At 39.9% G+C, this 26075-nt stretch overlaps 1 protein-coding gene across 2 annotated transcripts in view; it reads left to right on the top strand.

Moving 5' to 3' along the window:
• The window catches only part of ankrd11 (ankyrin repeat domain 11), a 111675-nt gene that overhangs the window by 71622 nt on the left and 13978 nt on the right, over positions 1 to 26075 (top strand). For both annotated transcript variants that reach the window (XM_006780284.3, XM_006780283.3), the window contains exons 3-7: positions 10776 to 10921; positions 17258 to 17390; positions 24002 to 24175; positions 25161 to 25361; positions 25470 to 25612. In XM_006780284.3, the coding sequence (XP_006780347.1) occupies positions 10835 to 10921; positions 17258 to 17390; positions 24002 to 24175; positions 25161 to 25361; positions 25470 to 25612 (738 nt within the window). In that variant the 5' untranslated portion in view covers positions 10776 to 10834. The remainder of the gene's footprint in view (positions 1 to 10775; positions 10922 to 17257; positions 17391 to 24001; positions 24176 to 25160; positions 25362 to 25469; positions 25613 to 26075) is intronic.

Below are 26075 nucleotides of genomic sequence, written 5' to 3'. Positions count from 1 at the left end.
GCCTACACACTTCTGCTTATCAGATGTTGTTTTTATTGAATCTTGTGCTGTTCATTACTTTGTTTGTAACTGAAACATTGCCTCATTTCCATGCTCAGGAATAGGGTGACCTTCATTCAAGGAATACTGTACATACACTGCTAGCTGACGTAGCTCGACTTTGCTGTGAACTTTGTAGCGGTCACCAGTAGATTAAAGATTTGATAGAAATCAAACTGACAGTATAGTTGGCATGCTGTCAGTCTGTTGTATGAATTCATTACAGGAGCAGACTTTCTGAAAGATTAAAGGTGTTTCTTGATACTTTAACGTTGGAAATTTGTTTTGTTTTTTTTGGTTTTCTTATTAGGGCCCATTTTTGACCAGTAATTAAACTCGGCAGATAAATGGGTTTGTATTTGGTTTTGAAAGACAGACTGTGTTGCATGAATTATTGTTAACTGGGAGGGCTTACATTGTAAAATATTTAGCGCTTGTGTTGGCTGGTGTGTGTCTGTGTGTGTGCAATTGTCCAGACATTGATGGGTAATTCACAGCCCTTTCTCAAAGACTACATCTAAAATGTTCAACGTCAAAAACATGGAATAGCAGGTATACTGGGCTTCTCTTGCTTGTGTTTGTGCTATCTTTCTCACAAAGTGGAGTGGACAGAAGTAATATCAAAATAATATAATTAAAACAGCCATTGTGATTTCTTTCAGTTTGTAGCGTACTCTATGGTAGGGCTGCCACGATTAGTCGACTAGTCACGATTACGTTGACTATCAAAATCGTCAACAACTAATTTAGTAGTCGACGCGTCGTTTGAAGCTTTGTAAGATCCCAAAAGACGCAGGAATAAGTAGTAGGATTTAAGAGTTTAATAACGGACTGAAACAGAAGATGGTAGCTGTGTCCAAATTCAGGAACCGCATCCTCCTGTGCCCGCATTTGTAGGCCAATTACGTTACAGCGACACAACGAAGATTGTCCAAATTCAAAGTCTCCGACAAATTCCGCCGACAAATGCGTCCTTTATTTCCCCAGATTTGAAAGATGGGTCGGGTGTATACTTCGTGGCCCAACCTATCCCAGAATTCATAGCGCGGCACAGCTCAGTTTCCAACAATGGCGGCAGCTAGTTAGTTTTAATATTATTCTTTCTGGGTCACAAAATAAACTTTTAATATATTTTCAGGCAAGAATGTAGCTGTTTAAACTTCAAATATCTGCTTGGTTTATCAAGACACCACATATTTTCAAAAGCGCTCCGACGTTTTCGGAGACGTCTGTAACCCACCAGCTCGATAGCTAGCTGGAGTTTAAGGCTCACTGGAGCCAGTGAGAACACCGGACTCCCGGCAAATCGTTTTCAAACCCTACTCAGGTTAAACATGATATATAAGTCACTTAGATAACTTAAAATGCTATTGTTTGGCTTTTTTCAGTATTTTATTTGTTCCTGAGTAAATCGGTTTGGCTGAGATTAAAGTGATATTTTTTTACAGCTGAATAAATGTCAAGCAGACAATTGATTATCAGAAGTGTGAGATGCTCGAGAATATCCTCCGGTGTCCTGTTATATTTTAGAAAGCAAGGAGCAGATGGCTGAGTATATTTAAACTCCACCGAAACAATCTGCAAATTTCATTAAAATTTAATAAACTAATAAACTATCATCTTGTCTTTATTTTTAGTTAGCACATACCTTAAACACTTAAAGCTGTAAGCTAATGATAGTTATATAAGAGCAGATGCTGCTGGTGCAATAAGCTGTACGTTTTACGTCCAATTGATACATGATCTGATTAGTCGACTAATCGCAAAAATAATCGGTGACTAGTCGACTATCAAAATAAACGTTTGTGGCAGCCCTACTCTATGGTCTTTCCCTGTCTTGTTCAAGAAAACTATTCAGACCAAACCTATACATGCCATCATTGCTTTTTAGCAACACACCATTGGCTTTTTCCAGGGCTCCACATTAGACTCTTGGTAGCCTCTGCATTGATTGAATTTACACAACACCTCTTTATCCATAGACTGAGAACTACGCAAACAGACTTCAATGCGGGACAGTAAATCTGACATTTGACCACTGCTGTCTTGAGTTTTAAGTTCAATGAACTGTTACACTATGGTTGTAGCATCAGACTCTGATTTTATTTACACACAGACGACTGTGGGGCATTGTCTAGTTGGTTTTTTGTTGTTGTTGTTGTTGTTGTTGTTGTTGTTGCTGTCATTGGGGGGGGTTTCAACCCCACTTGGAGGACGCATGTAGCTGTGTAGATGGCGTGTGGATGCCCAATGCAGAGCCTAGTGTTTACGCTCTGGAGACAAAATCCCTTCCACACAAGCAGACATCCATATACATATACCTTGAAGTGGTAAATATTTTGCTGCTTCATATTGGTTGTGTGTGAAATTGCCTTCATAGTGTAAGTAGTTTGATAAGTAGGAGGACTTTAATATGGATTGTTGTTGTTTTAGCCTCGTTTAATGGGAGCATGGGATTCCCAAACACACTGGTATTTTCATCCATCCTGCTTAACAACCTCTCAGTCAGAGGTTTGACATGTGAAAATAAATAATGCCATGCTATATTGATAATTTTGTGCCACTTTTGTGGGTGTTTGTCGTTGTTGTGATAGATCTGCAAATGTATATTGATTATATTGATAGGTAATGCATTAATGTTTTCCCTATTTCTCCCCCTTCTTTTATTCTCCAGACTATTTTGCAGTGTTCAAACTAGGGCTGCAACTAGCGATTATTTTGATAGTCATCTAATCGGCCTAATTTTTCTTTGATTGGTCAATTATTCAATGATTATTTCAGTAACTCTTATCTCAGCTTCCTGCACGCATACCTCCTGTTCTAGGGTCCAGTATATCACCTGCTCAAGCCTGCCCACTTGTGAATATTACCCTGCTGCTCTGTCCCACAGCAAATTATGAATAAAGACCTAGGAAACGTATGAATTTGAAAATAATCAAATGTATTTTTAACATTACTCAATAGGACTGTCAGAATAAAAATGAAATGAATTAAAATGTTAGGTTATACAAATTAAATTGCTAGTAGTATCTAAACAATCCACATCTAAATAATGTGGAAATGGGAAACTAAAAATGGCTTATGTCCATCATTTCAAATAAAGCTTCAAATTAAATCGAAAAGATTTTATTTTCCAGTCCAAAATAACAAGTCAACAAAGTTTACAGATGACTCATTTTGTGAATTCACAATTGCAGAGGACATGTGGACAAAAAACAAACAGGAGACAGTGTAGCTACTCCTGTTTAACTATCGCATTTCAATCATTAGCTAATAAAACTGAAATGCTGAACTGCTTAGCAAGCATTCTGAGAAGCTTCCGACAAGTGAGCTAACATAAATATTACTGTCTAGATATCAAGGCCACACACGAACTTAACTCTCTAAAACGGATCCATTCAGAGTCAACATCACAGCTCCAAGGTGCCGGCGTTTTAAATGCTCGTGGACTGCAGTAGAGCTGTCATGGACGCAAAGCTTGTCTGTATTTAGCTTTGTTTGTTTTCTGTGAAATGCTTTCGCGTTTTTTTAAATCTCAGTTTTCTTCCATCCTCTCGGTTTGCTGTTCGTGCTACGTTCTTCTTTGTTACTATTGAGTGCAGTCTTGGCAGACGACAAAGGCGATCCTTCCCCTATAGTTTGTGTACTGCAGTCACAAAAATGCATTTACGTGGTTTTAGAGTATACCGCGTTGACAATGAAATTCTGCGTCGACTAATTTTTATAGTCCACGTCATGGATTATGGCGCCGAATCATTGCAGCCCTAGTTCAAATGTCAATGTAATATACAATATCTAATATAATATCTAATATATACAACTAATTGCTAGAAGAGGCATTGGTCAGCACATATCAGTCTGAGTGAAACATCTCTTTTTGATCAAATGGGGATCCAAAGGTCAGGGAGGGATTGAAACCTCGTTGCTTGAGGTTGATATGCAGAGGCACTCTTCTATCAATAGGCTTCCTCTCTCGGTCTACAGCTCTTTCACTGGCTTCTCTGATAGGCCTGCATCTGTCTCATTTGTTAGTTGCTAGGCAACAGGCCTTCTGTGTGTGTGCGCGTGTGCATGTGTGCTCACACGTTGCTGTGGCAATGTCAGGCTTTAGAGAGGGGGGGGGGGAGGGAGAGAAAGGGAGATGTTGAAAATAGAGAGAAAGGCAGATGAGAGAGAAGTACTCAGAGAGGTGAGAGGAAAGAAATGAGAATGAGTCAGAGCGCTGATGAAGCTGAGGGACTGGAGAGGAGAGAGCCAAAATGCACTAGATTGTCACTGGCCTTTCCTGCAGCCGAGCTGCATATATATACAGGCCTGCCACTATCTTAGCGAGGTCACTGGCAAAGACAGCGTGATTTACCAGACTGGCAGGCAGGCAGCAAGCCCTGAGCTGTTATTGGATGGAACAGAGAGGTGTAAGGGAGAGTGGACGTGCTCAGAATAGAAAATCAGACAGTGATTGGATTCCTCCCCACATCTCACTCCTCTCTTGCTCCCTGGCTCTCTCTCCTCCTAGATAATAGGACCACTCCCACTCACATTTCAGATATATTTTGTCATATCCAGATGTGGTCGTCCTCATATCAGCATTTAAGCATAACATTGACTTTAAAGTAAAGAAGCCACGAAAGATTCACATCTCATAATGTCGTATTTTACCAGAAACTTTTTTTTTTGCTGAAAATGCAAAGTAGTTTTAAGGAAAATAGCATATCTCATGTGTGATTTTCAATTTTTCTTTTTTAATAAAACTGTAGAAGCTTGGCCTCCACCCGCAGAAGCAGAGATAATCACAGTTCTTTAATACAGCACTATGCACACAGTAATTCTGCGCCTTTTGTAGGCATGTATTTTCTTTTTTAGCATAATGCATCTTCTCTCTGTGCTTGTTTTTGCATTAGCACATATTTGTGCGTGTGTGTGTGTGTGTGTGTGCGTGTGTGTGTGTGCATGTGTCATTCTCTTCTTCTCTACACAGGTTTATAATGAAGTGAATGGGCCCAGGTCAGGGACTGAGCAGCCAAGCTGGGCTTTGGTTGCCAGGATACAGCAGCCGAGCCAGGCTGGTTTTATTTGCACACCAAACAGGCTAGCTAGCTGCTGCTGTTGCTGTCTTTCTGTAGACTTATCTGCTGCATAGCATGTCAATAGACTGCAGGGTAAACACATACACAAACTAGGGCACAATGATTTGGTACAGTTTTGTTTTTGTTTTGTTTTTTGTTTTTTATTTGGGGGGGGGGGGGGGGGTTGTTTTTTTGCTTGTTCTTTAACTATAATTTGAAGATTTTATAATCCTTTAAAAATATAAATAATGGGAAGCAAGACAGAATAAATATGATTATTTGGTGTTAAATTTTAACTTAAATTCCTATTGCACCCTCAAAATTAATAAGAACATAAAGTTCTTCATTATAAACAAACATAGATGCTTTCTCCTTGTACTCAAAATTAAGTTGTCTGTTTTTTACCAAGTACCAAGTGTGGAAAAACTAAAACGAATCACAGTATTTAGGGGTGAGTCATGCTAAATCAAGGCTGTGTCAGTATCTGTTCTTAGGCATTATTTTGAACTGGTGTCTTTGGTTGAGTACACTTGAAAGGCCTTGATCTTACTAGAGCTCTAGATCCAGAATGCAAAGAATCACAACTGCAACTCCTGAGCATCTCTGCTATGAGGACATAACACTTGTTTCACCATTTATGATACAATGGAGAAGTCATGGCACATCTGTTAGCCAACATCAAGATACGAGTTGACTGCTTGGCAGTTTGTGTGTGTGTGTTTGTGTGCGCGGTGCTGATTCGTATCTGATTGTGCAATATGCAGCGAGGTCGATACACGCACGACGCACACAAACACGAGCACAGGCAGACACAGCAACATGCCCATCCCTGTGTGCAGCTGCTGCACTGTTCAGCTGTCAGAGTGGAAAATTTGAGGTGTGTTTTTGTGTGTACATTGAGAGTTGGGAGTGGCGCGGGGCTGGGGCAAACAATTGCTTTTCAAATCTGCACCTGTACCTTCACTTTTTCCTCTGCTATAGTTGTTTGTGTCTTTATGTCTCTGTTTTCCCCATACATAATCAAAATTGTCTGTCTGTGTTAGAGCAGCTGCTTGGTTGTGCTGGCTATGGTAGAGTTTGGTCTGTGAGCCTTTGAGGTTGAGGTGTTTTGCAGTTTTATTGCAGCAGATGTATGCAATAGCATTTTCATTTATATAACGGCACTTCTTATTAGGGGTGGGGGAAAAAATCGATACTGTGTAGTATCGTGATATTTTGTTTGCTAATAATGTATCGATACAGGGACAGCAGAAATCGATATTTTGTTACAAAAAAGGTTTTTGCGCTCTGACTTCAGAGCATGTTGATCCTTTTTCTGAGCAAGAATCCTGACATTCCTTCACTGTCCAAATTTGTTTAACTTTTTTTTTTTTGGCAGCAATAAACATGACAGTTTACTTATTTTAATTTAAGACATGTTTTATTTTAATTAAGTTTGAAAACTGTTTTATTTAATGTGAAATTATATTTTGTTTTAATTTACTTTGAAATTCTTCAGTTGCTGAATGGGCTGCATAGTTTTGATAAATTGCTTAGTTTAGAATAGCTATAATTGTACCAGATGGTAGCATTCAGTTAAGTTGGACTAGACTGTAATACAAACCGTTCAAGTTTGTCAACAATAAAACTGAAATGAGAGAAAGACTGAGTGTGAGACTTTGATATTAGATAAAATGAATATTGATAAAATTTACCTTTATGTACAGAATCTGAATATCGCAAAATATTTTAAAAAATTGCAATAATATCGTATCGTGCATTAAGTATTGTGATAATATCGTATCGTGGGATGTACGGTGATTCCCACCTCTACTTCTTATATGCTCGATAAGAAAACTCCATGTGCGTCACTGTACACATTATCTTTAAATAGAACATTAATTTTGTATGAGCGGGGCACACTAATGTCCCTTGTGCTTTAAAAGAAATAAATTCACAGCTGTGTGCCCTTTTATTAAATGATACTGCATTTATGTCCATTCTTCTATTTTATCTGCCTTGTAGGCTTTGAAACCATTGTAAACTAACTCTTGAAGTTGACCTCATGCCAGTGCAAGTGTGCTTGTGATGTGTCCCAGTGCTTCTGCAAGTATGCACATGGTATGCTGCAATATGCTGAAGTGTTGGCCTCCATCTGACCGCAGAGGGAGTGGCTCGGGATAGAGAGGATGCTACAGGAGGATGAAGAGAGAGAGGGACAGGGGGCATAGAAAGAATGGTGTGTGTGTTTATTCAGCGGTGAGAGAAGCTTGGAGAGTAGTACTGGCAGGTCCTGTCCTTCATTTAGAAGAGATTGCTTCTCTGGCTCAACACTCACCACTCCTTTCTGCAGTTATCTCCATGGCCACGTCTAACTTGGCTGACGTCATGCATAAAACATTAAAACTCAACAGTGCAGTGCGTGGTTTTTTTGTTTCTTTCTCCCTACCCCTGATGTCAGAGAGCGAGTCAGCAGGCAACAGTTAATTGGTTGCTTATAAACTTAAAATGTATTGTCCCGTTGATTAAAAATGTAACTACAGATGATTTGTCTCTGAAATGCATATTTTATATATCTACTTTGCAAACCCAAAAGTTGTGAAGAGAAGAGAATTGAAATGGGACACCGTTACAACAAACACATTTGACAAAACTTTGTAAAACACAAACAAAAGCTAGGCTGAAAAATGTAAATGAACTGTTGAATTTAGTAACTCATGGAGCCACAACAAAAACCCTCAGATTATCCTGCAGCTACTTATGAGTAACAGGACAGAGATGAGGAAGATGTGAGGACGGTTCCTCACTACAAATCGAGTGCGTTAATTAATAATTCTGGGATGTTTTGGTTGAACAGCCCTCTTCATGTTATGTCACAAGTAGCTGAGGGATTTGTTCTAAAATTAACTTTCTTGTGTGCTCTGTAACCCTGTCTTTCGTTGCCTTAAACTCTTCTAAGCTTCAGGTCGTGGTCTTGTGTCGTGACATTCCATTGAAAAACAATTTCTTCTTGCAGTTTGGAAGTCCCTTAGGTTTTTGCCAGAAAGTTTAACTTTGATCTCACATGTCCACAGAATATTATCTAGCAACATTATCCAGCAAGTCTTGTGAAATATCTGGAGAGTCTTTTCAGATGTGCTGCAATGTCCTGGTATGAACACCATTCATATTCAGTGTTTTTCTTATTGTGGACAAGTTGTCGAGATTTGTGCAATTGTTCTGCTGTTACCTTTTGGTCTTTTTTCACCTACTTTGGGATTATTTTTGGTGCCCATTCCCAGGTAGTGGACCTGAATTCTAGCCATTTGTAAATGCATCTAGCCTGTAAATGTAGTAGAAATCTTGTCATGGTTCTCATCAACTGATCTTTCTCGAAAAGACATGGCTTTGACAGTAATCAGACTTTGTATGCCTTTATTTATAGGGAGTGACACCTCTTAAGCCACACTTACAATCCCATCTCCTTAATTGGAACACCTGACACCAAGTAGGTTTAGGCAAAGTCAGTGGCACAAAAGTGTACCGTGTGGAATTTCTCAGTGTGTTTTATCATATTGCATTAGTCTCCGGTTTGAAGGCCGCGTTTTCTGACTAATCAATGTAGAAATCCTGATCATTCCTTATGGGTCACCAATGTTTCTGGCACCTTAAAGCTAGCAAATGCTTAAACTTCTTTTCAACCGTTAACACCTCAAAACATCTGAAAGTTGTTTTGTTCGCTGGCCTAGATTACTATTCAGCACCACTTTAACGCACTCCCACTATATGCAAGCTCATGATCACTTACATTTCTGAATATGTAGATAAAACCCACCAAGTAATTGAGTGGGAGTAGTTTTTGCAGTGGTTGCCAAGTTAGTAATGTCTGGTTTCCATTACACATCATCTTATAAAGGCTGAAATTAAACTAAATAGTGTAATGTTAATCAAACACTCATTTTCTTTAGTAATGTTGAATGAATTTGCAGTTTGTTCTTGGAGAAAATGAGTTTGTCTGTGGGTTGTAAAACATCCCAATGTGACATTTTGTAGAAATCTTGTATGTACACTCATAAACGGACATATGAAATTAATCAACTGTTCAGCGGCGAAACACAGACACACTGTCAGCAGATATTGGGTGTCTTGTTATTGGCATGAAATTACACAGGAAATGATGCCCCTTGGTTTTGAACAGGGTTTCCTCTCCATGTGTGCCTTTGTGTGACTGCAAGCTTGCAAACAGCATTTTCTTGTGTTTCACATATCAGCGAAAGGCTCGGTTGCTATTATCATCTATCATAGTAGTCCCAAAATAGTGCAGATTATTGTTCTAGAAGCCTCGCTGACCCAGTTTAATGTGTGTGTCTGTGCGTGGCTGCAGTGTTTGTTTATTTCTGAGAGCGGTCGACCTTCCTGTCACTTTGTTTGGTGTGGTGAGAGGTGGGAGTTGAGGGAGATTGCAGCAAGTGCCTACCAGTAGCAAAGAGGGACTAACAATGAACTGTGCGAGTGAGGAAGGAGCCTGTGGTTTGCTGTGTTTCTCATGTCTTATTCTTTACAGCTGTAAAGGGGTCAGTACGTCCACTGCAGTTGTGTGCCTATCTGGTTGGCTGGCTGGCTGTCTTGACTTGACTGACTTGCCTGGAAGGATATAAATAGCAGTCTTTGAATAGGATAACTGCAGAGCGAAGGGAAGAAGGGTGGGGGGAGGGGAGTGGAGTGGAGATGGAAGTGGCGCCAGGGAAGATAGGAGTGCCAGTGTCTCAAAGTAGAGGGAAAAAATAATGCAGCCATGGCCTCATCTGTTCACTCACTCAGTCAGTCACAGGGATGATCACATTTGGACGCACTCTTTAGAGAAAGTACATTACAGAGGAGAGAATTGAGGAAAGGAATGTATGATTAATTCATGGCCCTGTGAAGCAGGCGGCCATGAAGGAAAGGCAGTGGATAGTAATGCACATATTGTTGTGTACTTGCACGTAAGGCAAAGTAGACTTTAAGAGCACAGAGGACAATGAACTGTACAGAACTCTCATGGTTTATTGTGAATTTACAGTAAAACCACTTATACCAGAGATGATTGTTTTTGTTGTTGTTGCTGTAATACAATGGATCACCTTCCTTAGTCACTATGGCAAGGATGCCATAAATTAGTACAGGGTAAAGCCCACAATTACAAGGGCTGGCTAGCTTTGGCGGTAAGTAGCTGTTTGGGTTTTTGTTGAGACGTGCCGGTTAAATTTCTAAAGACATTCCTCAGCTGTTCCAAGGCCCACAACATGTGCGTTATGCAATATCTTGGACATAGTCTGCCCTGTTGTCATTCCCAAATTCTAGTATGTCAGCACTTAAGATGTAGCTGATATAAATAGCATGCCTCTGTTAAAAGTAATTGTATTTTGATTGGGTTTACACTTAACAGAGATTTCTAACAACTTTTTTTTAGTATTCAGGTGGCTCTTACTGCTCTTTGGGTTCTGCCTGGTGAACAGATAAGCCTTTTGCCTGCCACAGCTGCAGCTCTCCTCCCTCTTTAAATGCTCTTCCTCCAGAGCCAGGGGTGTAATGGTTGAAAGTGGAGTGGTTGATGTACCACTAATGGCTGCATCGTCTGGCAGTGTGTAAATGTGTTTTCAATGACACGTCAGGTGCTAAGCTCCCCCTCCCCTCCATCCACACACCATTTTGTTTTTCTCTTTGTTCCAGACGGTTGATGACGATGCAATGGCAGCGTGAATGAAGCTTGGCGTGGGGAGAGCTGAACGATGCCCAAAGGTGGGGGTTCTAAAACCCCCCAGCTGGACCACTTCCCACTCAACACCGACATGGTGGAAAAGCAAGGTGGGAAAAAGGTAAGATTGAAAGGCATACAGTAAACACAGTGCACAGCAACAAAACCTGTTTCACTTGGTGGAGAAACATGAGTTAAAGTAATGACAAAATTAGTTTTAGATTGGGGTTTAGATCATCATTGAACTGAATGACCAAGACACGTGCTCTTCAGCAGAAATCATTTACTCCCTTTAAACAGCATTTTCTGACCTTTTGGTCGTAAACCTGAGACACTCACATCAGTTTAGTTATTCAGTAAATACCAGTTTACCTCCGTAAGCTTGACAGTTCCTTACGCATCATCAAAAAGCTTTCTGTCCCAAACTAATGTTGTTGTTTACCAGTCACACCATGCTTTGCATTGGCTCTGTGGACCAGCTGGAGGCAAGTTCTGACTTGTCAGCTTACAGAGCTCATCTCAGATGTACTGTGGAGTAGAGCAATGTATGTGTTGCATCACTCTGCAATTTATAGGTATTTACTTCTAGTTTAACAACCAAAGTAATGAGTAGAATGTAGTGTGTAAATAAAATAATTAAAAGGAGTAAGATTCTTCTTTGCACATTTGATTGTATTGTAAGCTCTGTCCCAGCTCATTCCATGGAAATATAAATATTGATGTATGTTTCTAGGGGTGTGCTGTTCCCATATTTCAGATTGGATTTTGGTGATCTTTGGTGGTCTTGTTCAGGCTTTGCTTTGCCTCACCTCAGCTGTAGCGTGTTGGTTGCTAGCCAGAATGAATTTAAAAGCAAAGCAATGTGGTTTAGAAGTATTTTACACTTGCTACACCAATAGTTGTTGTTGTTTTTGGGGGGGGTTTTTTATAAATGTTTGCAAAAGTTTTTTAGTTAACCACAAATGGGTCAAGTGAGTTGATGCAGCTAAAAACTTATCTTTAGTTCAATCAAAGAGACATCATAAAAATTGTTTCATTTAAGCCTTATCCTGTCAGCTTCATGGTAAGCGCATGTATGTGCAGGAAGACGACCAACTAGTGCAGCTGTAAGAGCATTATGCAGCAACCTAATGAGATTAGTGCAAAAAATGTAAAAGAACGACCCAAATACATTTTTATTTTTCATTTGATTTATCTCTTTGCTGTTTTACTGTTGTTGTTTGTTATTTCACTAAAAACAGCCAATTCAGCTAATTTATAGTTGCGGATGTATTTATTTGTTGCATTTAAGTCGGAAAAGATAGCGTTGAGTCAAGACTGATGTTGCCTTACACATAAAGATCCCCAGTTGTTTCCCAAGTATAAAAATACAGTGTAATAATTCAGCACACTCACTGGATCATGACTAGGTATCAGCAGATACCCAAAGCCAGGGTACTGTAGAAGAACGTAAGATATCTGATTGGTTTTTATTCTGTTTTTTGCAAATGTCATTTGACTTCATGACATGGAAATGGGGCAAAAGTGAAACCTGTGCATAGTTATGCACTGTCCCCTCTCTGACAACATGGGCTATCAAAATAGGTATGTCCAAATCACATGAATGTATAAGTACTGGTATGTGCAAAAGTTAAATCAAACAGAAAATGGGAATGAAGCAGATTTTTTTTAATTTGAAAAGTTCATGTGATGCAATTCTGGACTTCAGACTTCTCTCTAACCTTTCTGTGCATACATTATAATGTATGTTAATAAGGTGATGCTCTTTAGGTTGAGCTTTTCCCATCAGTGCAGTGTTTTACATCTTGAGCTTGTTAGAACACTAAAGTCAGTCTGGGATGACATAAATGGGATGTCCTAAATCCACTGAGGAACGGTTGCAGGTTTTTCAAGAAAAACCTCCCTGACGGGTACCTTTTAAAAAACTAAAATAAAATAAAAATTCTTTCTCAAACTCACTTTAGCTTACTGCCTAAAATGTTTAAGCGTTACTATATATCAGTCGTAGGAAGCTTACTATAAGGCATCAGATCTCTGTCTGTCTTCTTTTGCACAATCAGGAGTTCAGCAACGAAACCTGCATCACAGATGCACGTTAATCTGCATCCACACTGTTCACTAAAACTTTGAAATTGGTGCTTAGCTCCCTTGATAACCCTATATGTTTTTACTACCAGGTCATATGTTAAACACCTGTTTGTTTTACTCTCATTAGTAGTTGCTTGACTCACTTGCCTTGAAGTTGAAAAAAGTTTATCTCAGGTCCCTGCCAGTAGTTATTTCTATATTGCATATTATGACATTAACATGCTTCCTAGTAACCACTTACCAACAGGCTAAAACAACCCTTTTTAAGATAATATGTAACACCTAATAAAAGTATCCCATTATTTTTAATTTCATAACGGTAACATCTAATTTATAGCCACAAAGCATTACACTCATGTTACTTGGTTTGGCAACCAAACAACAGACTAAAATCACAGACCAAACCATACTGTAGCTTGGGCACCAGCATGTACTAGTCATCAACTCATGATAGGTTGTGATTCCCCCTCCCTAACTTCTCTATACTTGACTTGCACAGATTTTATAAGTGTCACCATGATAAGTGGTGTAAAGTTGTGATTTAGTAGGGGAATCTATATAGACTGCATGCATACTTTTAATAAAAATATTTGCATTTGGTATGTGTACTGTATTGCAAGACAAGTGATACAATATATTGTGGTATGAATACTTTATTCCACCAGTCCTGCATATTTGCTATATTTTGTTTTCTTCTTGCCACATCTTCGACTGAGCTATTATTTAATACAACATACCTGCGCAGGTCTTTGTACTTGCGGAATCTTCTTACTCTCAGTTGTATCTTGTAGTTATTAGTGATTGATAAACAGCTCGACGGAGATTCCTTTTAATTAAACTATAGTTCTTGCATTTGACTTCAGCATAAATGCTTAATTAAATAATGGACTATTGCATAATAGACTTGGGTTCAGTGTTTGTTGTCTTAAAAAGCCCTAAGTCACATGTCTGAAGTGCTTTTGAATGGTGTCACCTTATTGCCCAGTTATGACGTATTCACTACCTTGAATTTGACACAGATACTGTCGTCACTGTTTGTGTTGGAACAAAGTTTTGGGCGCAGCTTGATGATGTCATGGTGTGTACTAACTGTTCAGCTACCAGCAGCAGCTCTGAGAGGTGTAGAAAGCAGAGGTACAGCTTATGCAGGCATGGATTTACAACCCTCTGCAAAGGATTGCATCAGACTCTGGTATGGAGGGAGGGAGGGAGGGAAAGAAGCGAACAGGGGTGGGTGGAAAACTGAGTGAGACGAAAAGAGCACGCATTGCTAGGAGACCACTAAACAGGGTGTCGTGTGAAGGCAGATCAGAGGAAAGTCTTGAGTTGTCAAAGCTTTGCTTACACTTAATTCTCCAAAAACAACCTAGTTGAACTTTAGAGATTTGAGTTGGTGAATTGACCATTTTCCCCAGTCCAGTTAACCAGAGCTATATGATGATTCTTTTGTTTTTTTGTTTGTTTGCTTTAAGAAATAATTCACATACTGTTTTCCATGCTTAAGATGTACTGTAGCTTCAAACGTGTGCATCATAATTTCGCTCAAATGGTGTGTTCTGTCTTTGTGGGAGTGAGCGGGGATGCAGACGGGCAGACAGAAAGATCAGCTCATTGTAGCTGACACTGTTTGTCTCTACTGTACCATGACATCATGGTCTTATGACTGGGGCAGGGCAGGGGGAGGAGTTCAAAGAGTTGATACATAATAGAAAACCTGCCCTCAGGATAGAGATAGATGAGCAGGCTACAGAAGATAGGACAGAGAAATTAGGTGAATTAAAGCGTCTGTTTGTACGTTATCTCACCTCTGTCTTGCATCTTACGTCATGAGTCTTTAAACCTGTGTAGTTAACAGAGAGTCGTCAAATGATTATATCCTTCCTGTAGAAGTTTTGCTTGAGCATTTGTACCGTTATAGGGAGCTATATTGGACTGATCTTTTTTATTTTTCACTCTGTGCTGAATCCTGTGTATGCTTTTTGTTTTTGAACGCTTAATCACAGATGGTGTCGTCTGAATCATACATGGAGTCATTGCTGAAATTCCAGTATTGACTACTGTATTGCAAGAGAGTACATTTACACTTTCACGATACTGACCAGAACCTTACACGACAAATAATGTAATTATGAAAAACACTTTTCTTTTTAGGTAATATCATTTATTTATTTATTTATTTTTTAAAAAACCTTTAAAAGCATGGTATCCTTTTAATGCCGCAACAGTAACTAATTTTTATCCACAAAAGTTGAAGTATAATGTATTTTGATGCCATAGCATTATCTAGCAACCATATAGCAATGGGCGGAAATGTCCCATTTTTAGCATATAAACAGTATCAGCTCTCTTTTGTTTCATTTTATTTTTGTTGTTGTTTATGGACTGATTCTTATATAGCGCTTTTCTACTCTCCTGGAGTACTCAAAGTGCTCTGTACAACACGCTGCATTCACCCATACACACCCTTTCACACAAGCACTGTAATCTATACTGTCAGTGCATTACTGTCCTTCATACGCGTTCATACTCCGATGGATGCATTGGAGAGCAAGTCGGGGTTAGTATCTTGCCCAAGGATATTTGGCATGCATACTGGGGGAGCCAGGGATCGAACCACCAACCTTCCAATCAGCAGCTGACTTCCTCTACCTCCTTAGCATAAGCATGTAGTACATTAAATATAGAAACCTAAATACATGAGTCATGGCTTAAATCCCTGATAAAACCCACCAGTGGTCGCAATGATCACGGCCCCAGTCTTGTCTCACAGTCGCTCACATTTATACCCACCGTTAAGGCGCAGGAAACCACTGCAGTATTCTCCTGAGTGATAGGTGTCACCACTCAGACAATATCGCCACAGAAGAAGAAGTCATTGACTTTGTCGGGTGTTGTTTTGCAAAGTTTTTTCCATAAACTTAAGTTTTCAAACTGTTCCAACACCCTCTGTATATCTGCACTTCTCTGAGCTTCTGTACTGGAATATTATTAAAACGGTGGTAAAAACCGTCACAATCGTACACTCGTGTCTTCAACCCAGCTGCAGCAGCCACGGCACAACGTGCCAGGTTACAAAGATCTTGAGGTGCGCAAATGGCCAAAGCGCTACAAAGTGTCACACAACACACTATGTGATGTCAAAATCAGCACGCATAATATCAAGCATAATAGGGCCATTACTGGGGGACACGTTAAAAACATTTTTTGTTACACAGATGCAACACTTGTCTTTTAATATTGTGTTTTTGTCAAATATTCACATTATCTACAAATATCTCTAAATGTCCACTTTAAATTGATTCCTAATGTATTGCAATTAGTAATGCAGTGTATGGCTTTGTATAGCTTTGACTTTATATATTTGCTCAGTGAGAAGCTACTGCTTTCCTCTTTAAAAATAATTCTGTGTTGAATTCTGTGTATTCTAGTCAAAAAATGTATATAAATTAATAATGAATAATTGTTAGTAGCTCGTTGTAAGAGATACAAACCCAGCTTCAGTTCCATTCCCAAGCCTGGATAATTGAAACTGCTGCATTAGGAAGGGCATCCGGCGTAAAATCTGTGCCAAATCACATATGTGCATCCATCAGCTGTGGCGACTCCTTAAGAAAGGGACCAAACTAAAGTAGCTTTAATAATGAATAATTATTTACTGCTACCACACAAGAAACTATTATGAAGATGACATCATAAAAAACTTGTAGACATCTTCCACTGTTTGTGGTCTGTGGGGGTTTTTTTGTTGTTTTTTTAAAAAGGTATTCTGGATAAATTAGTTTGCATGAGCACCCAAACACAGAACAACCGTTAAGTTAAGCTGGGCAAACACATAAGTATTTACATCTGTTGATAGCAGATACACATGGGCTTGTGATTGTTTCCAGCAGCTGTAGACCACAGAGCCAAGCCGGCGTCAGCTTAGCCTCCTCTCCCTGTGCCTGGCTCTTTTACTGTGGCCAGGAATCTAGGAGGAAACTCTGGAAAAAATTTTGCTTTGAGAAGCCCTTAATAGCTAGAAGAGTCAGGCCAGTGAATTCAGTGGGAAGGTATAGCCAGAGACATTATGAAAGAGGGACATGGCGACTTAAAAAGATGGTGGTAGATGTATAACCTCCAGGGGGAAAAAGCTTTTTATAAACTCAGTTTGCGGTCAGCAAACTTGTGCAGTCTTTTATCAGATGTTATTTCCTGGTGACCATTGAAATTAAAGTTAATTTAATTAATGCTTCAAAATGTGCCTGAGGGTGTTTTCAAGGTGGCAGCCGAGTCAGGAATTGCTTCTAGGACTTTAAAGTAAAGTAGACAAATAAAGTGCACTGCTCTGATGAAGACACTTGCTCACCCCAGTGTTTTGTTGCTTTCACAGGATAAGGTGTTATCAAACAAGACTCCCAAATTGGATCGCAATGATGGGGTCAAAGAGATGAAAGAAAAGGCCTCTAAAAGGAAGCTGCCCTTCACTGCTGGAGCAAATGGAGACCAGAAAGATTCTGACTCAGGTAAGGCTGTATTGCTGTGTGTTTACGCTCATGTTTTTGCATCTCGATCACCTTGTGACTTTGAATAGACTCAACTGGTTCTTATATAGCGCTTTTCTACTCTACCTGAGGACTCAGTGCGGAAATCAAAGAGGACGGAGAGTAGTTAGCAGTGCTGTGCGAACAGGGCTTGACCTATGTGAAGTGAAAGTGCTCCCAACTTTGAATTAGCTGGTTGTTTGAGAATCAAGGAGTTTGTACCTACAATCATAGTCTAAAAGGAGAGGAAGACCACACAAAATCATGATCCAATTAAGTGGGGATTTGGGCAACATACAAGCCTGACCAGGCCTGGGTTTGGTAAGGCTCCAGCTGTTTTCTTTTAATTAGGGAGAGAAGGACTAGTCCTCACGCTTGTTTGACTTTGGGCTTTAAGGGTTCAGGATTTAGTTTGTTGATAATGGTCCAGCTTAGAGGCTTTGGTAACAGTCTTCATCAGCACTGGGTGAGTTGCTAAATTGGTTCATGTTCAGTGTTTACACTTGGGGAAAAAACCTTTCCTCTCCACACACAAGAGGAAAACTACAAGTATGCAACAGATGACTGTTAGGGCATGAGGATGTGTTTAGCAAGATTGGACAAGTATTTTGTAAACACATAATGTTGTATGTGATTACTGCTTAACTTAAGCAAATTATAAATAAATTAAAAAGTTTGAGAGGCTGTAATATGTCTTAAATCTCTGGACCGTTTGTGTATGTGTGTTCTTCACTTCCATTTAAGTTGCAAGATTATTTCATGTTCTTCTTCACAAATGTTTACTTGTTGTGTATTAATATTTTAATCTCTTCTGCTGAATTCATTTTATTTATCCATTAGGTTTTTTTTATCTTGAGATAATCTTCACCCTACCTCAATCACACGAGATGCAAAATCTAAAGACGGGAACATTAGCTGGAAATTCTTTTAGTATACTAATAGTTTCATGTTGTCTTCCAGCACCTTGCCTTTCTTTGTCTCTGATCTGAGCTATATTGTGTTAGTTTCTAAGATTTACACACTGTACAAGCTTTGAAGATTAGCTGGCTCCTGGCATTGCACACTTTCCAGTCACGTGAGAAGTTTATTAGGTTGCATTGTGTCATAGCGACAGACCTATTTTTGTTAGCGGTAGCTACCCATGTAGTATATGGGGGCAGTAAAATGTGTGTTGTTAACCTGGACTTCCACCTGCATGAAAATTGGCGTTTTTACATATGTGTGTTTTGTAGTCTGTGGCCTTTCAATTGTGACCCTACTGGGACTGTTTTTAACCTCTCTGCAAAATTTTACACCTCGGACACGTCACAGCCCCCCACCCTTCTAATCTGTGCCTCTCTTCCAATGCTCATTTCCTTTGTGGCTTGCACACTGGTGACGGATAAATATAGCTGTTTAGAGAGCACAATTAATACGTTTTTTTAAAATTCATACAGTATATCCTTCTATTATATTCCAATCAAAATTATATCACCCAGTATGGGTCTTTTTTGTTTCTTTGTTTATTTTTTTTATTCAGGCACGGTGTGTCTTATGTGTATCCCATCTCTTCTTTGCTTTTATAATCATCAGTATTAACCATTACCATCATCATCCGATAGTATACTGTATGATGGCATTCTGTCAGTTAGACCAGTTTTACATGAACTTTCCTCACGGCTCAGCTGCTGTTGAGTGTCTTTTCACTGCAGGCATTTTCAACGTTGTGTAAATACACAGACCTTCTATTCCAAACAATTTGAAATATGACATCATTTGGGGGTGGAGTTCTTGTGGATACACCCACTAAACACAGGCTCTGTCAGTGTGTTTTGGGGGCAGAATGCTGCAGCTACGCCTACGTCTTTCAGTTAGTCCGCACACGTCTCTCGTGGATTGCAAATACAATAACTGCATCATCTGCCTGTGCGTGTCTGAAAGAGCGTTATTATTCTGGCCCTTGATAGCATATATGCCACCTAAGTAAACTCTTTATATTTAAACTCTGCACTGTGCCATACTAGTCAAGTTAAGATGTTGTGTGAAATTGTGCTAGTGTTACTGGGAACGGCTGAAAAATTCAGGTTTTGGTGACGATGCAACCTGGGTGGATGAGTCGGGTAACGCAATGCTGTCATTCTCACTGTGATTTCAGTTGATAGTTGGGGATTTGCATGACTCCTCAAGTCAACAATAGAAATAGTTGTTTAAATAAATGAATCATGTTCAGAATTTTAAAAACAACAAAGTTCTTCAGTTTTGTTTTTACTTTTGTGTGCGCAGCCATCACTACCAAAAATGGGGGGGGGGGGGGGGAGGTAATGGGCAGGCAGGAAAATACCAAATTTCTTCTTGCTGCTGCTCTTTTTACTGGAAAACAATTTGTATCTTCTGATGTTTAATTTCTTCTTCTGCTGTAAACCTCTGTAGAGTCCACGATGTAACCAACAAAAGTGCTTGACGCGGTTGTGTCTGGGCAACGAGTTCTAGCCCTTTTCAATTAGTACCTACTCTGCTGGGCTTGGCTCCATTAGGTGGTAGTGTCTGGTACCAGGCACTAAGCCCAGGTTCCAGGCGATCTGAGTTGAGCTGAAAATATGACATGAGAGCGACTCCTTCACAAAAATTAAAACTGCAATTTTTTTTAAACCCAACGAGGGAATTGGCAGCACTAAGCCCAACACCATGGTCTCCGAGTCTGGGGGAAAAAAGCTGTAGGCAGAGCAGCAGGTATACCATCACCTCGACGCCCTACAGTGTTGTGTTGTGTTGTGTTGTGTTGTGTCACATAAGAATGACAACTTTTGGCTGAGTTGCTATAATTACCCCACGCGCATCAGTTACATGACTTGAGTTGTGTCACGTCAAGCCAAGTAGGTACTAATGAAAAAGGGATATTAGTATACGCAGCTACTGGCAGATGCAAAAAAGAGCAACTACCAATTTTATTTTATTTTATTTTTCTGTTTTCCCCTCCACCTAGTTGCAAGACATTAACAACCAATGGTTTGACATCATTCAGAGTCAGTGGTAGAAAAACACTCTAGGAAACAAAGTGATCCATTTTCTCTGCTGGAGCATTTTTATATGAGTTATAACTGAATGTATAAATGCAGTTTTGTTAGGAAGGAGAACCATTATGTGTTGGTTCGATTAATGCATATTAACATTCAGAATAAATTATATTTACTTTTATGTTATACGCTATAGATATGTTATGTATTCTACAGTGAAAAGTATTTTGGGGATGTAAAAAGGGGCAGACTTAAAGGACGCAGATATGTGACTGGGTGGTTGGCATTATCTAAATCAGCTGTTCTGTTTGTGTTTTTGTAATTTCAGCTCACCTTACTCTTTTCAAACTGAGTCATTTTGTCCTCTTTGGCAGCCTTCTAAGATATTAATTATTGCCATGTCTTAGAAGCTTTGACTGAGACATAGGTCATAAAAACAGATAGTGGTGTGCAAGGATCCTCAGTGCACACATGTATTCTCGCTAATTGGTTATAACGCATAGATTATCTTCCCAGAGTCACGATGTTTATGAGTAAAAACAAAAGACAGAAGGCGCACTCACTGACTGCATCTGTTTGACAGACAAACAGAGCGTCCTGCACCACATGATGTTCTTTCTATACATTTCTGACTTTCTCTTGCTCAGTGCGAATCATTGAGAAAACATCCTGTTGGCCACTTCCTGCCTCTTCTCCCTTAGCTTCCTGTTTATGCGACTTTTTGGGTCCTTAAACAGAACATTGCTCCATGCTCCCGAGTTACGGTCAGACCTGGTCAGGCTGGTTGGAGCGGTTCTTCTTGTCATGGTGTCTGTTGGCTAAGTGAAGCAGACAGTCTCTTTGTTTTGGCGTTAGCTCACACCGTCATATTGTCTGTCTACCATATCAGAATCTGCCCCCATTATATCCCGACATTTGTGTTTGATGTGGTTCCCCCCCTCCTGGCTCAGGTAGGCAGGCCAGTCATGGGGTGATAGTCCCTACCCAGCTTTCCTTCCTTTTTCAGTCTCCTCCTCCTTTATCTTGTTAGCCAAGTTTCAGGCAGTAAGGAGAGTAAGGTTTCAACCCTGTCTTTAAGCTGAGTAATATCATTTTACTAAGCCACATAAAAGCCCTGCAGTTTTGCCTAAATAGACATCCAGCAGACAGACATACTGTGTTTAATTTCTTTAATTCAGAAATCCACATGTGACATGTTAATTTGATTTGTGTGGTGATAATTTAACACAGTTGAATTTTACCAAGCTTTTTTTCTTCAAATATTTTGATCTGTATCTTTCCTTAAAATTCCCACGATGATTAACCAGACAAAATGTAGTGAAAGCAAAGTCACATTCCTTCCTTCATGAACAGAAAGAGCATATGCTCATATTTCTCACAATATAATTATTGCTGCTTAGCTAGTGTTTCTTTTGTAGTTTTCCCTTTAACATGGTGATCATACCTCCTGCAACTGCTGTATTTGATTATAATTGTGCAGCACGGATTTATAGAAAGTGCTTCTTTTCTATTTAGAGTGGTCGCCTAGAGTCTGATCCGTATCGCAGAAGGACAGTTTTCTGCCACTGGTGATGAAGGTTGTATTAGAGACTTGGGTCTTGTATGTTTAGCAGCAGATCTCTTTAAGTGCAGCTGGGTAATAACTGCCTTCCTGCTTCTCAGTCTAATAAACATAGCTTGGAAAAGCTAGCTTAGCTCTTTCTCTGTTCTGCTGCTGAAAAAAACATGTTTGGGCTGTTTCTGTGGTCCCTGCTGTTAAAGGCTTAGCAGAAGGAATGTGTCTAAATGGCAAATGCTTTGGGGAACGTGAGACTGTATCAAAGAGGGGTGGAGGGTACATTAGCTTTAAGTATTCACAGATGTTAGTGAAAGTTCATCAGCCCTGTACTTGCGAGTGGAAAAATATTTTCCTGGAAAGTTTCTAGACACCGGAAGGCTGCGCTGCCATGCTTCCTTCTTGCCTTATTTACTTGTGTTTGTGGCCTGCAGTGCTTCCAGTCTGGAAGTGAGAGAAGTTGCTCAGAAATCAGACTCAGACACATCTACTGGTCCACAGCGTCTTTGTACATGCACGTCTGAATTTGCTTCTTCCTCCCTATGACCGGAGGCCTGTATTGTTGCTTGAATTATAACTGTGAGGTTTGATCCCCCTCGGTAATGAAGCGCTGCAGTCATGTGTAGCGTTACCCTCTGTATGGGTCATCAGATGGTATGCTGCCACTGAAAATAATTGCTGGGTGTGTCTTTGTGGAGCAGCTGCTTTTGTCCAGTAGCACTGTGTCTCCAGTAATCCTGGCAGGCAGGCAGGCATGTGGTGACCTTGGCAAGGCCATGTTGAATTGAAATGTACACCAGCTATTTCGTAATAACTATGGTTGTGCCAAGTCACACCCTCTTTCCTTTTTCCTCCATTCTGGCTGATTGGCTTGGAGACAGACAGACATAAACACACTGCCTGTTGGCCCCTCCCTTCTTTAAGGGCAGCTGGGTAATAACACAAAAGTCGCCCACTGGTGCCAACAAACCTCGCACACATACGGCTGCATTTACAGAATGCAGTAACCGAGCAAGTCTTTGTTTTCTTTTTGTTTTTGTTTCACAGAGGCCTGTTTAGGTCATGGAGAGTAGCAAAGGGTTTGCTATGGAAATTCAAAAAGAGGATAAAATGTGTGAACTAAATAGGGAGAAACCCATTGATTATTGATAAAAATGAATACTTTTTGGTTTTGTTTTTTGGTTTGACAAAGCAAGCAGATTAAGAGCACTGCTTGTGAAATGCTTTTGTTGTCGTTGCTCATTTGGTGACTGAAAGATTGCCCCTGGTATATAGAAATGCCTCCCTGTGGGGAAAATAAAGTACCTTCTATCGCTCTGTAAATCTCTATTCACACGTAGCAGTGCAGCCCTGAACTTTCCTCAGAATTACCTGGCAGCCAGTCTTGACCAGTCTAGTGCTTGTGAGAATAGATCAGGTAGTTTTTCTTTTTTTTAAATGAGTGAATTCAATGGGAGTGTGTGGGCGTCGTGTGTGCCGCCTCCTGCTTTCTGTACACTGGTGCCAGTCCTTGCCAAAACTAAGCAGGGTATTTCCAGTTTGACCATGTCACAAAGGACAACTTCAGATAATGCCCACATCTGATTCCCTCGGTCAGATTATGTTGACATTGTCTGAATTTCATTTATGAAAGCAGCTGTTCTCACATATACATGACACTTACTTGATTGATGCCAACAGTAAAGAAGCTGTTTGGACTCAGTGCTGATCTACAGTACTCTATACTTGATCTGGAAAGTCATAAAACACCTTTGGAGATGTGTCATAGTGAATGTTTACTAGTTATTTATTGATTTATGAACTTTAATAATCTGTCTTTTAGAAACATTTGAAAGCGGTGTTAGTGCTGTGAGCCTTTAGTGTTCTTTTAAAAATTGCTAATTCATAACAGTTAATGTCTTCTACTGTTGTAGCACTAATAAGGCTCCCGTTACTCTCCCTGACCACATGGATCAGTAGATTAGATTTGTGTGTGTCTGTGTATGAATGATCATGCAGCTTTTTGCACATGCAGCGATATTAACCTTGCTTCTCTCTCGTTACAGAGAAACCAGGTCCAGAGCGGAAACGCATTAAAAAAGAGCCCACCAACACCCGGAAGGCAAGCTTGCCGTTTGGAATGGGGATGCCAGGGATCCGGGCCGGGTACCCCCTCTCCGAGCGGCAGCAGGTGGCCTTGCTCATGCAAATGACAGCTGAGGAGTCCGTCAACAGTCCAGGTGCGTGTTTATCATTTAGGCCACGTCTTCTGTGGACGGACAGCCGACATTGAAAAAAAGGATCGGAGGGAGCTTTATATGTAGAATCCATGCATGGCAGACCAGTGAGGGTGGGCTGTAGGCTGGAGCTGATTGTTTTTGTGCATTTTCTCAGTCATACTGTCCCTCTAAACAGAACCACTTTGTTAAAATTATTTCACATTTTAGCTGGAATCTAAACCTCTGATGTCAGTGTCAGTGATATGTGTTTTGTTTTAGCTGCTTTAATGGTTGCATATTCGTGCCGCCACAGTAGTGGAGTTGTTTTTATAAAATTCCGTACATAAGGAAATGAAACCAGCTTTTCTGTTTGTACTGCATCTAGAGCTGATGCCGTAATCTCACTATTTGGGCTAAATGACAACAGAGAAAGTGTTGAGTTATCCTTTCTGGTGTTAGATGATTATTTTTCTTATTATAAGTTTACTACCTTCCCATTTCTGCAAAAATTGTACTTTATGTTTTTTCGACAGTAATTTAGCTGGATGTTTTTCATACTTGTGAAATATAACTATTGTTACAAGTTTGTACTTTTTCCCCTTATTGTTGACATTTGAGACTGAATTAGTTTGATCCTACCTTATAACTGCTTTTATTTGTATGTTAATTTCTTTGTTGCCTGCCTGTGGGCATGGACATAGATTAAGCGAGTGTGTTTCAAATATCATTTGGGACAATAGCTGTACAAACTCAATAATGTAAATGTGATTAAGGATTGGGTTTAATCTTGTAAATGTGATGAAATAAGCTCAAGTAAAGTAGGTTCAGCAATTGTGCTGTTTATTGCTAGAGTTTGATTGCCCCCTTCTGGCTGTAAGCAGTTATAGCACCTTGTTGTTCACATTAGAAGTAGTAAACAAAACAAAAACAGTTAGAGTAAATTCTCCCAGAAGAGTGTGACTGACTCTTGCAGCACTGAAGTGAAATATGCATGTCTTACCTACAGATACAACACCAAAGCATCAGTCACAGTCCAGTCTGGGTCAGAAGGGAACGCCAAACTCTGCATCTAAAACCAAAGACAAAGTGAATAAACGGAATGAGAGAGGAGAGACTCGACTGCACAGAGCAGCAATCCGTGGAGAGGTACGCCGCATCAAGGAGCTCATCAGCGAGGGAGCTGATGTGAATGTAAAAGACTTTGCAGGTAAGGGCATCTTTGTTTTATGCTTGCCTTTGCTTTGTGTGTGTAGCAGTGTACCATTGATTCATTTAGAGCTTACACTTCTCTGACTATAATTCTTCTTGTGTTCAGGCTGGACTGCATTGCATGAAGCATGCAACAGGGGGTATTATGATGTGGCGAAACAGCTGCTGGCAGCCGGAGCAGAGGTCAACACCAAGGGGCTGGATGATGACACCCCTCTACATGATGCATCGAACAATGGACATTTCAAGGTAAAAATAAATCCGCCAAAGGTGTCTTGTGTCATTGTTGCTAACAGTAAAGAACAAAATAGGTTTTCAGGCTTCAGAAGGCTGATTATCGCAAGTCTCTCAAAATGAAAATAATGATCAGTGGCCCATTTGTGATCCATCAAAACAAGTTTGTCAGATTAAAACCAGAAGTTTTAAAAGTGAGAAGATAGCTACAGAGTGAGTTTAGATGTGGTTTTGTTTAAATACTAGGTTAAATTGAATTGTACCACTAGTCTTTTTTTCTTGACCTGTCCTCAAATTTACTACCCTTTCAACACCTTCATTGCAAAAAGGTACATGCACCAGTGGAATACTGTAAAAATGTCAAATCTCACTACTTTTCTTCAAAATCAAATGCTGGCAGTGCATGGTTTTATACTGTAATGGCATTGAAATGAGATGTAGGTGTTGTTTTAATAGAAGTCAATGAGACATTTTTGGC

The sequence above is a fragment of the Neolamprologus brichardi genome, chromosome 1 (assembly GCF_056152115.1).
Source record: "Neolamprologus brichardi isolate AB-2024 chromosome 1, ASM5615211v1, whole genome shotgun sequence".
NCBI lineage: Eukaryota > Metazoa > Chordata > Actinopteri > Cichliformes > Cichlidae > Neolamprologus > Neolamprologus brichardi.
The sequence above is the reverse complement of the archived record's forward strand: the minus strand, read 5'-3'. Positions and strand labels throughout refer to the sequence as shown.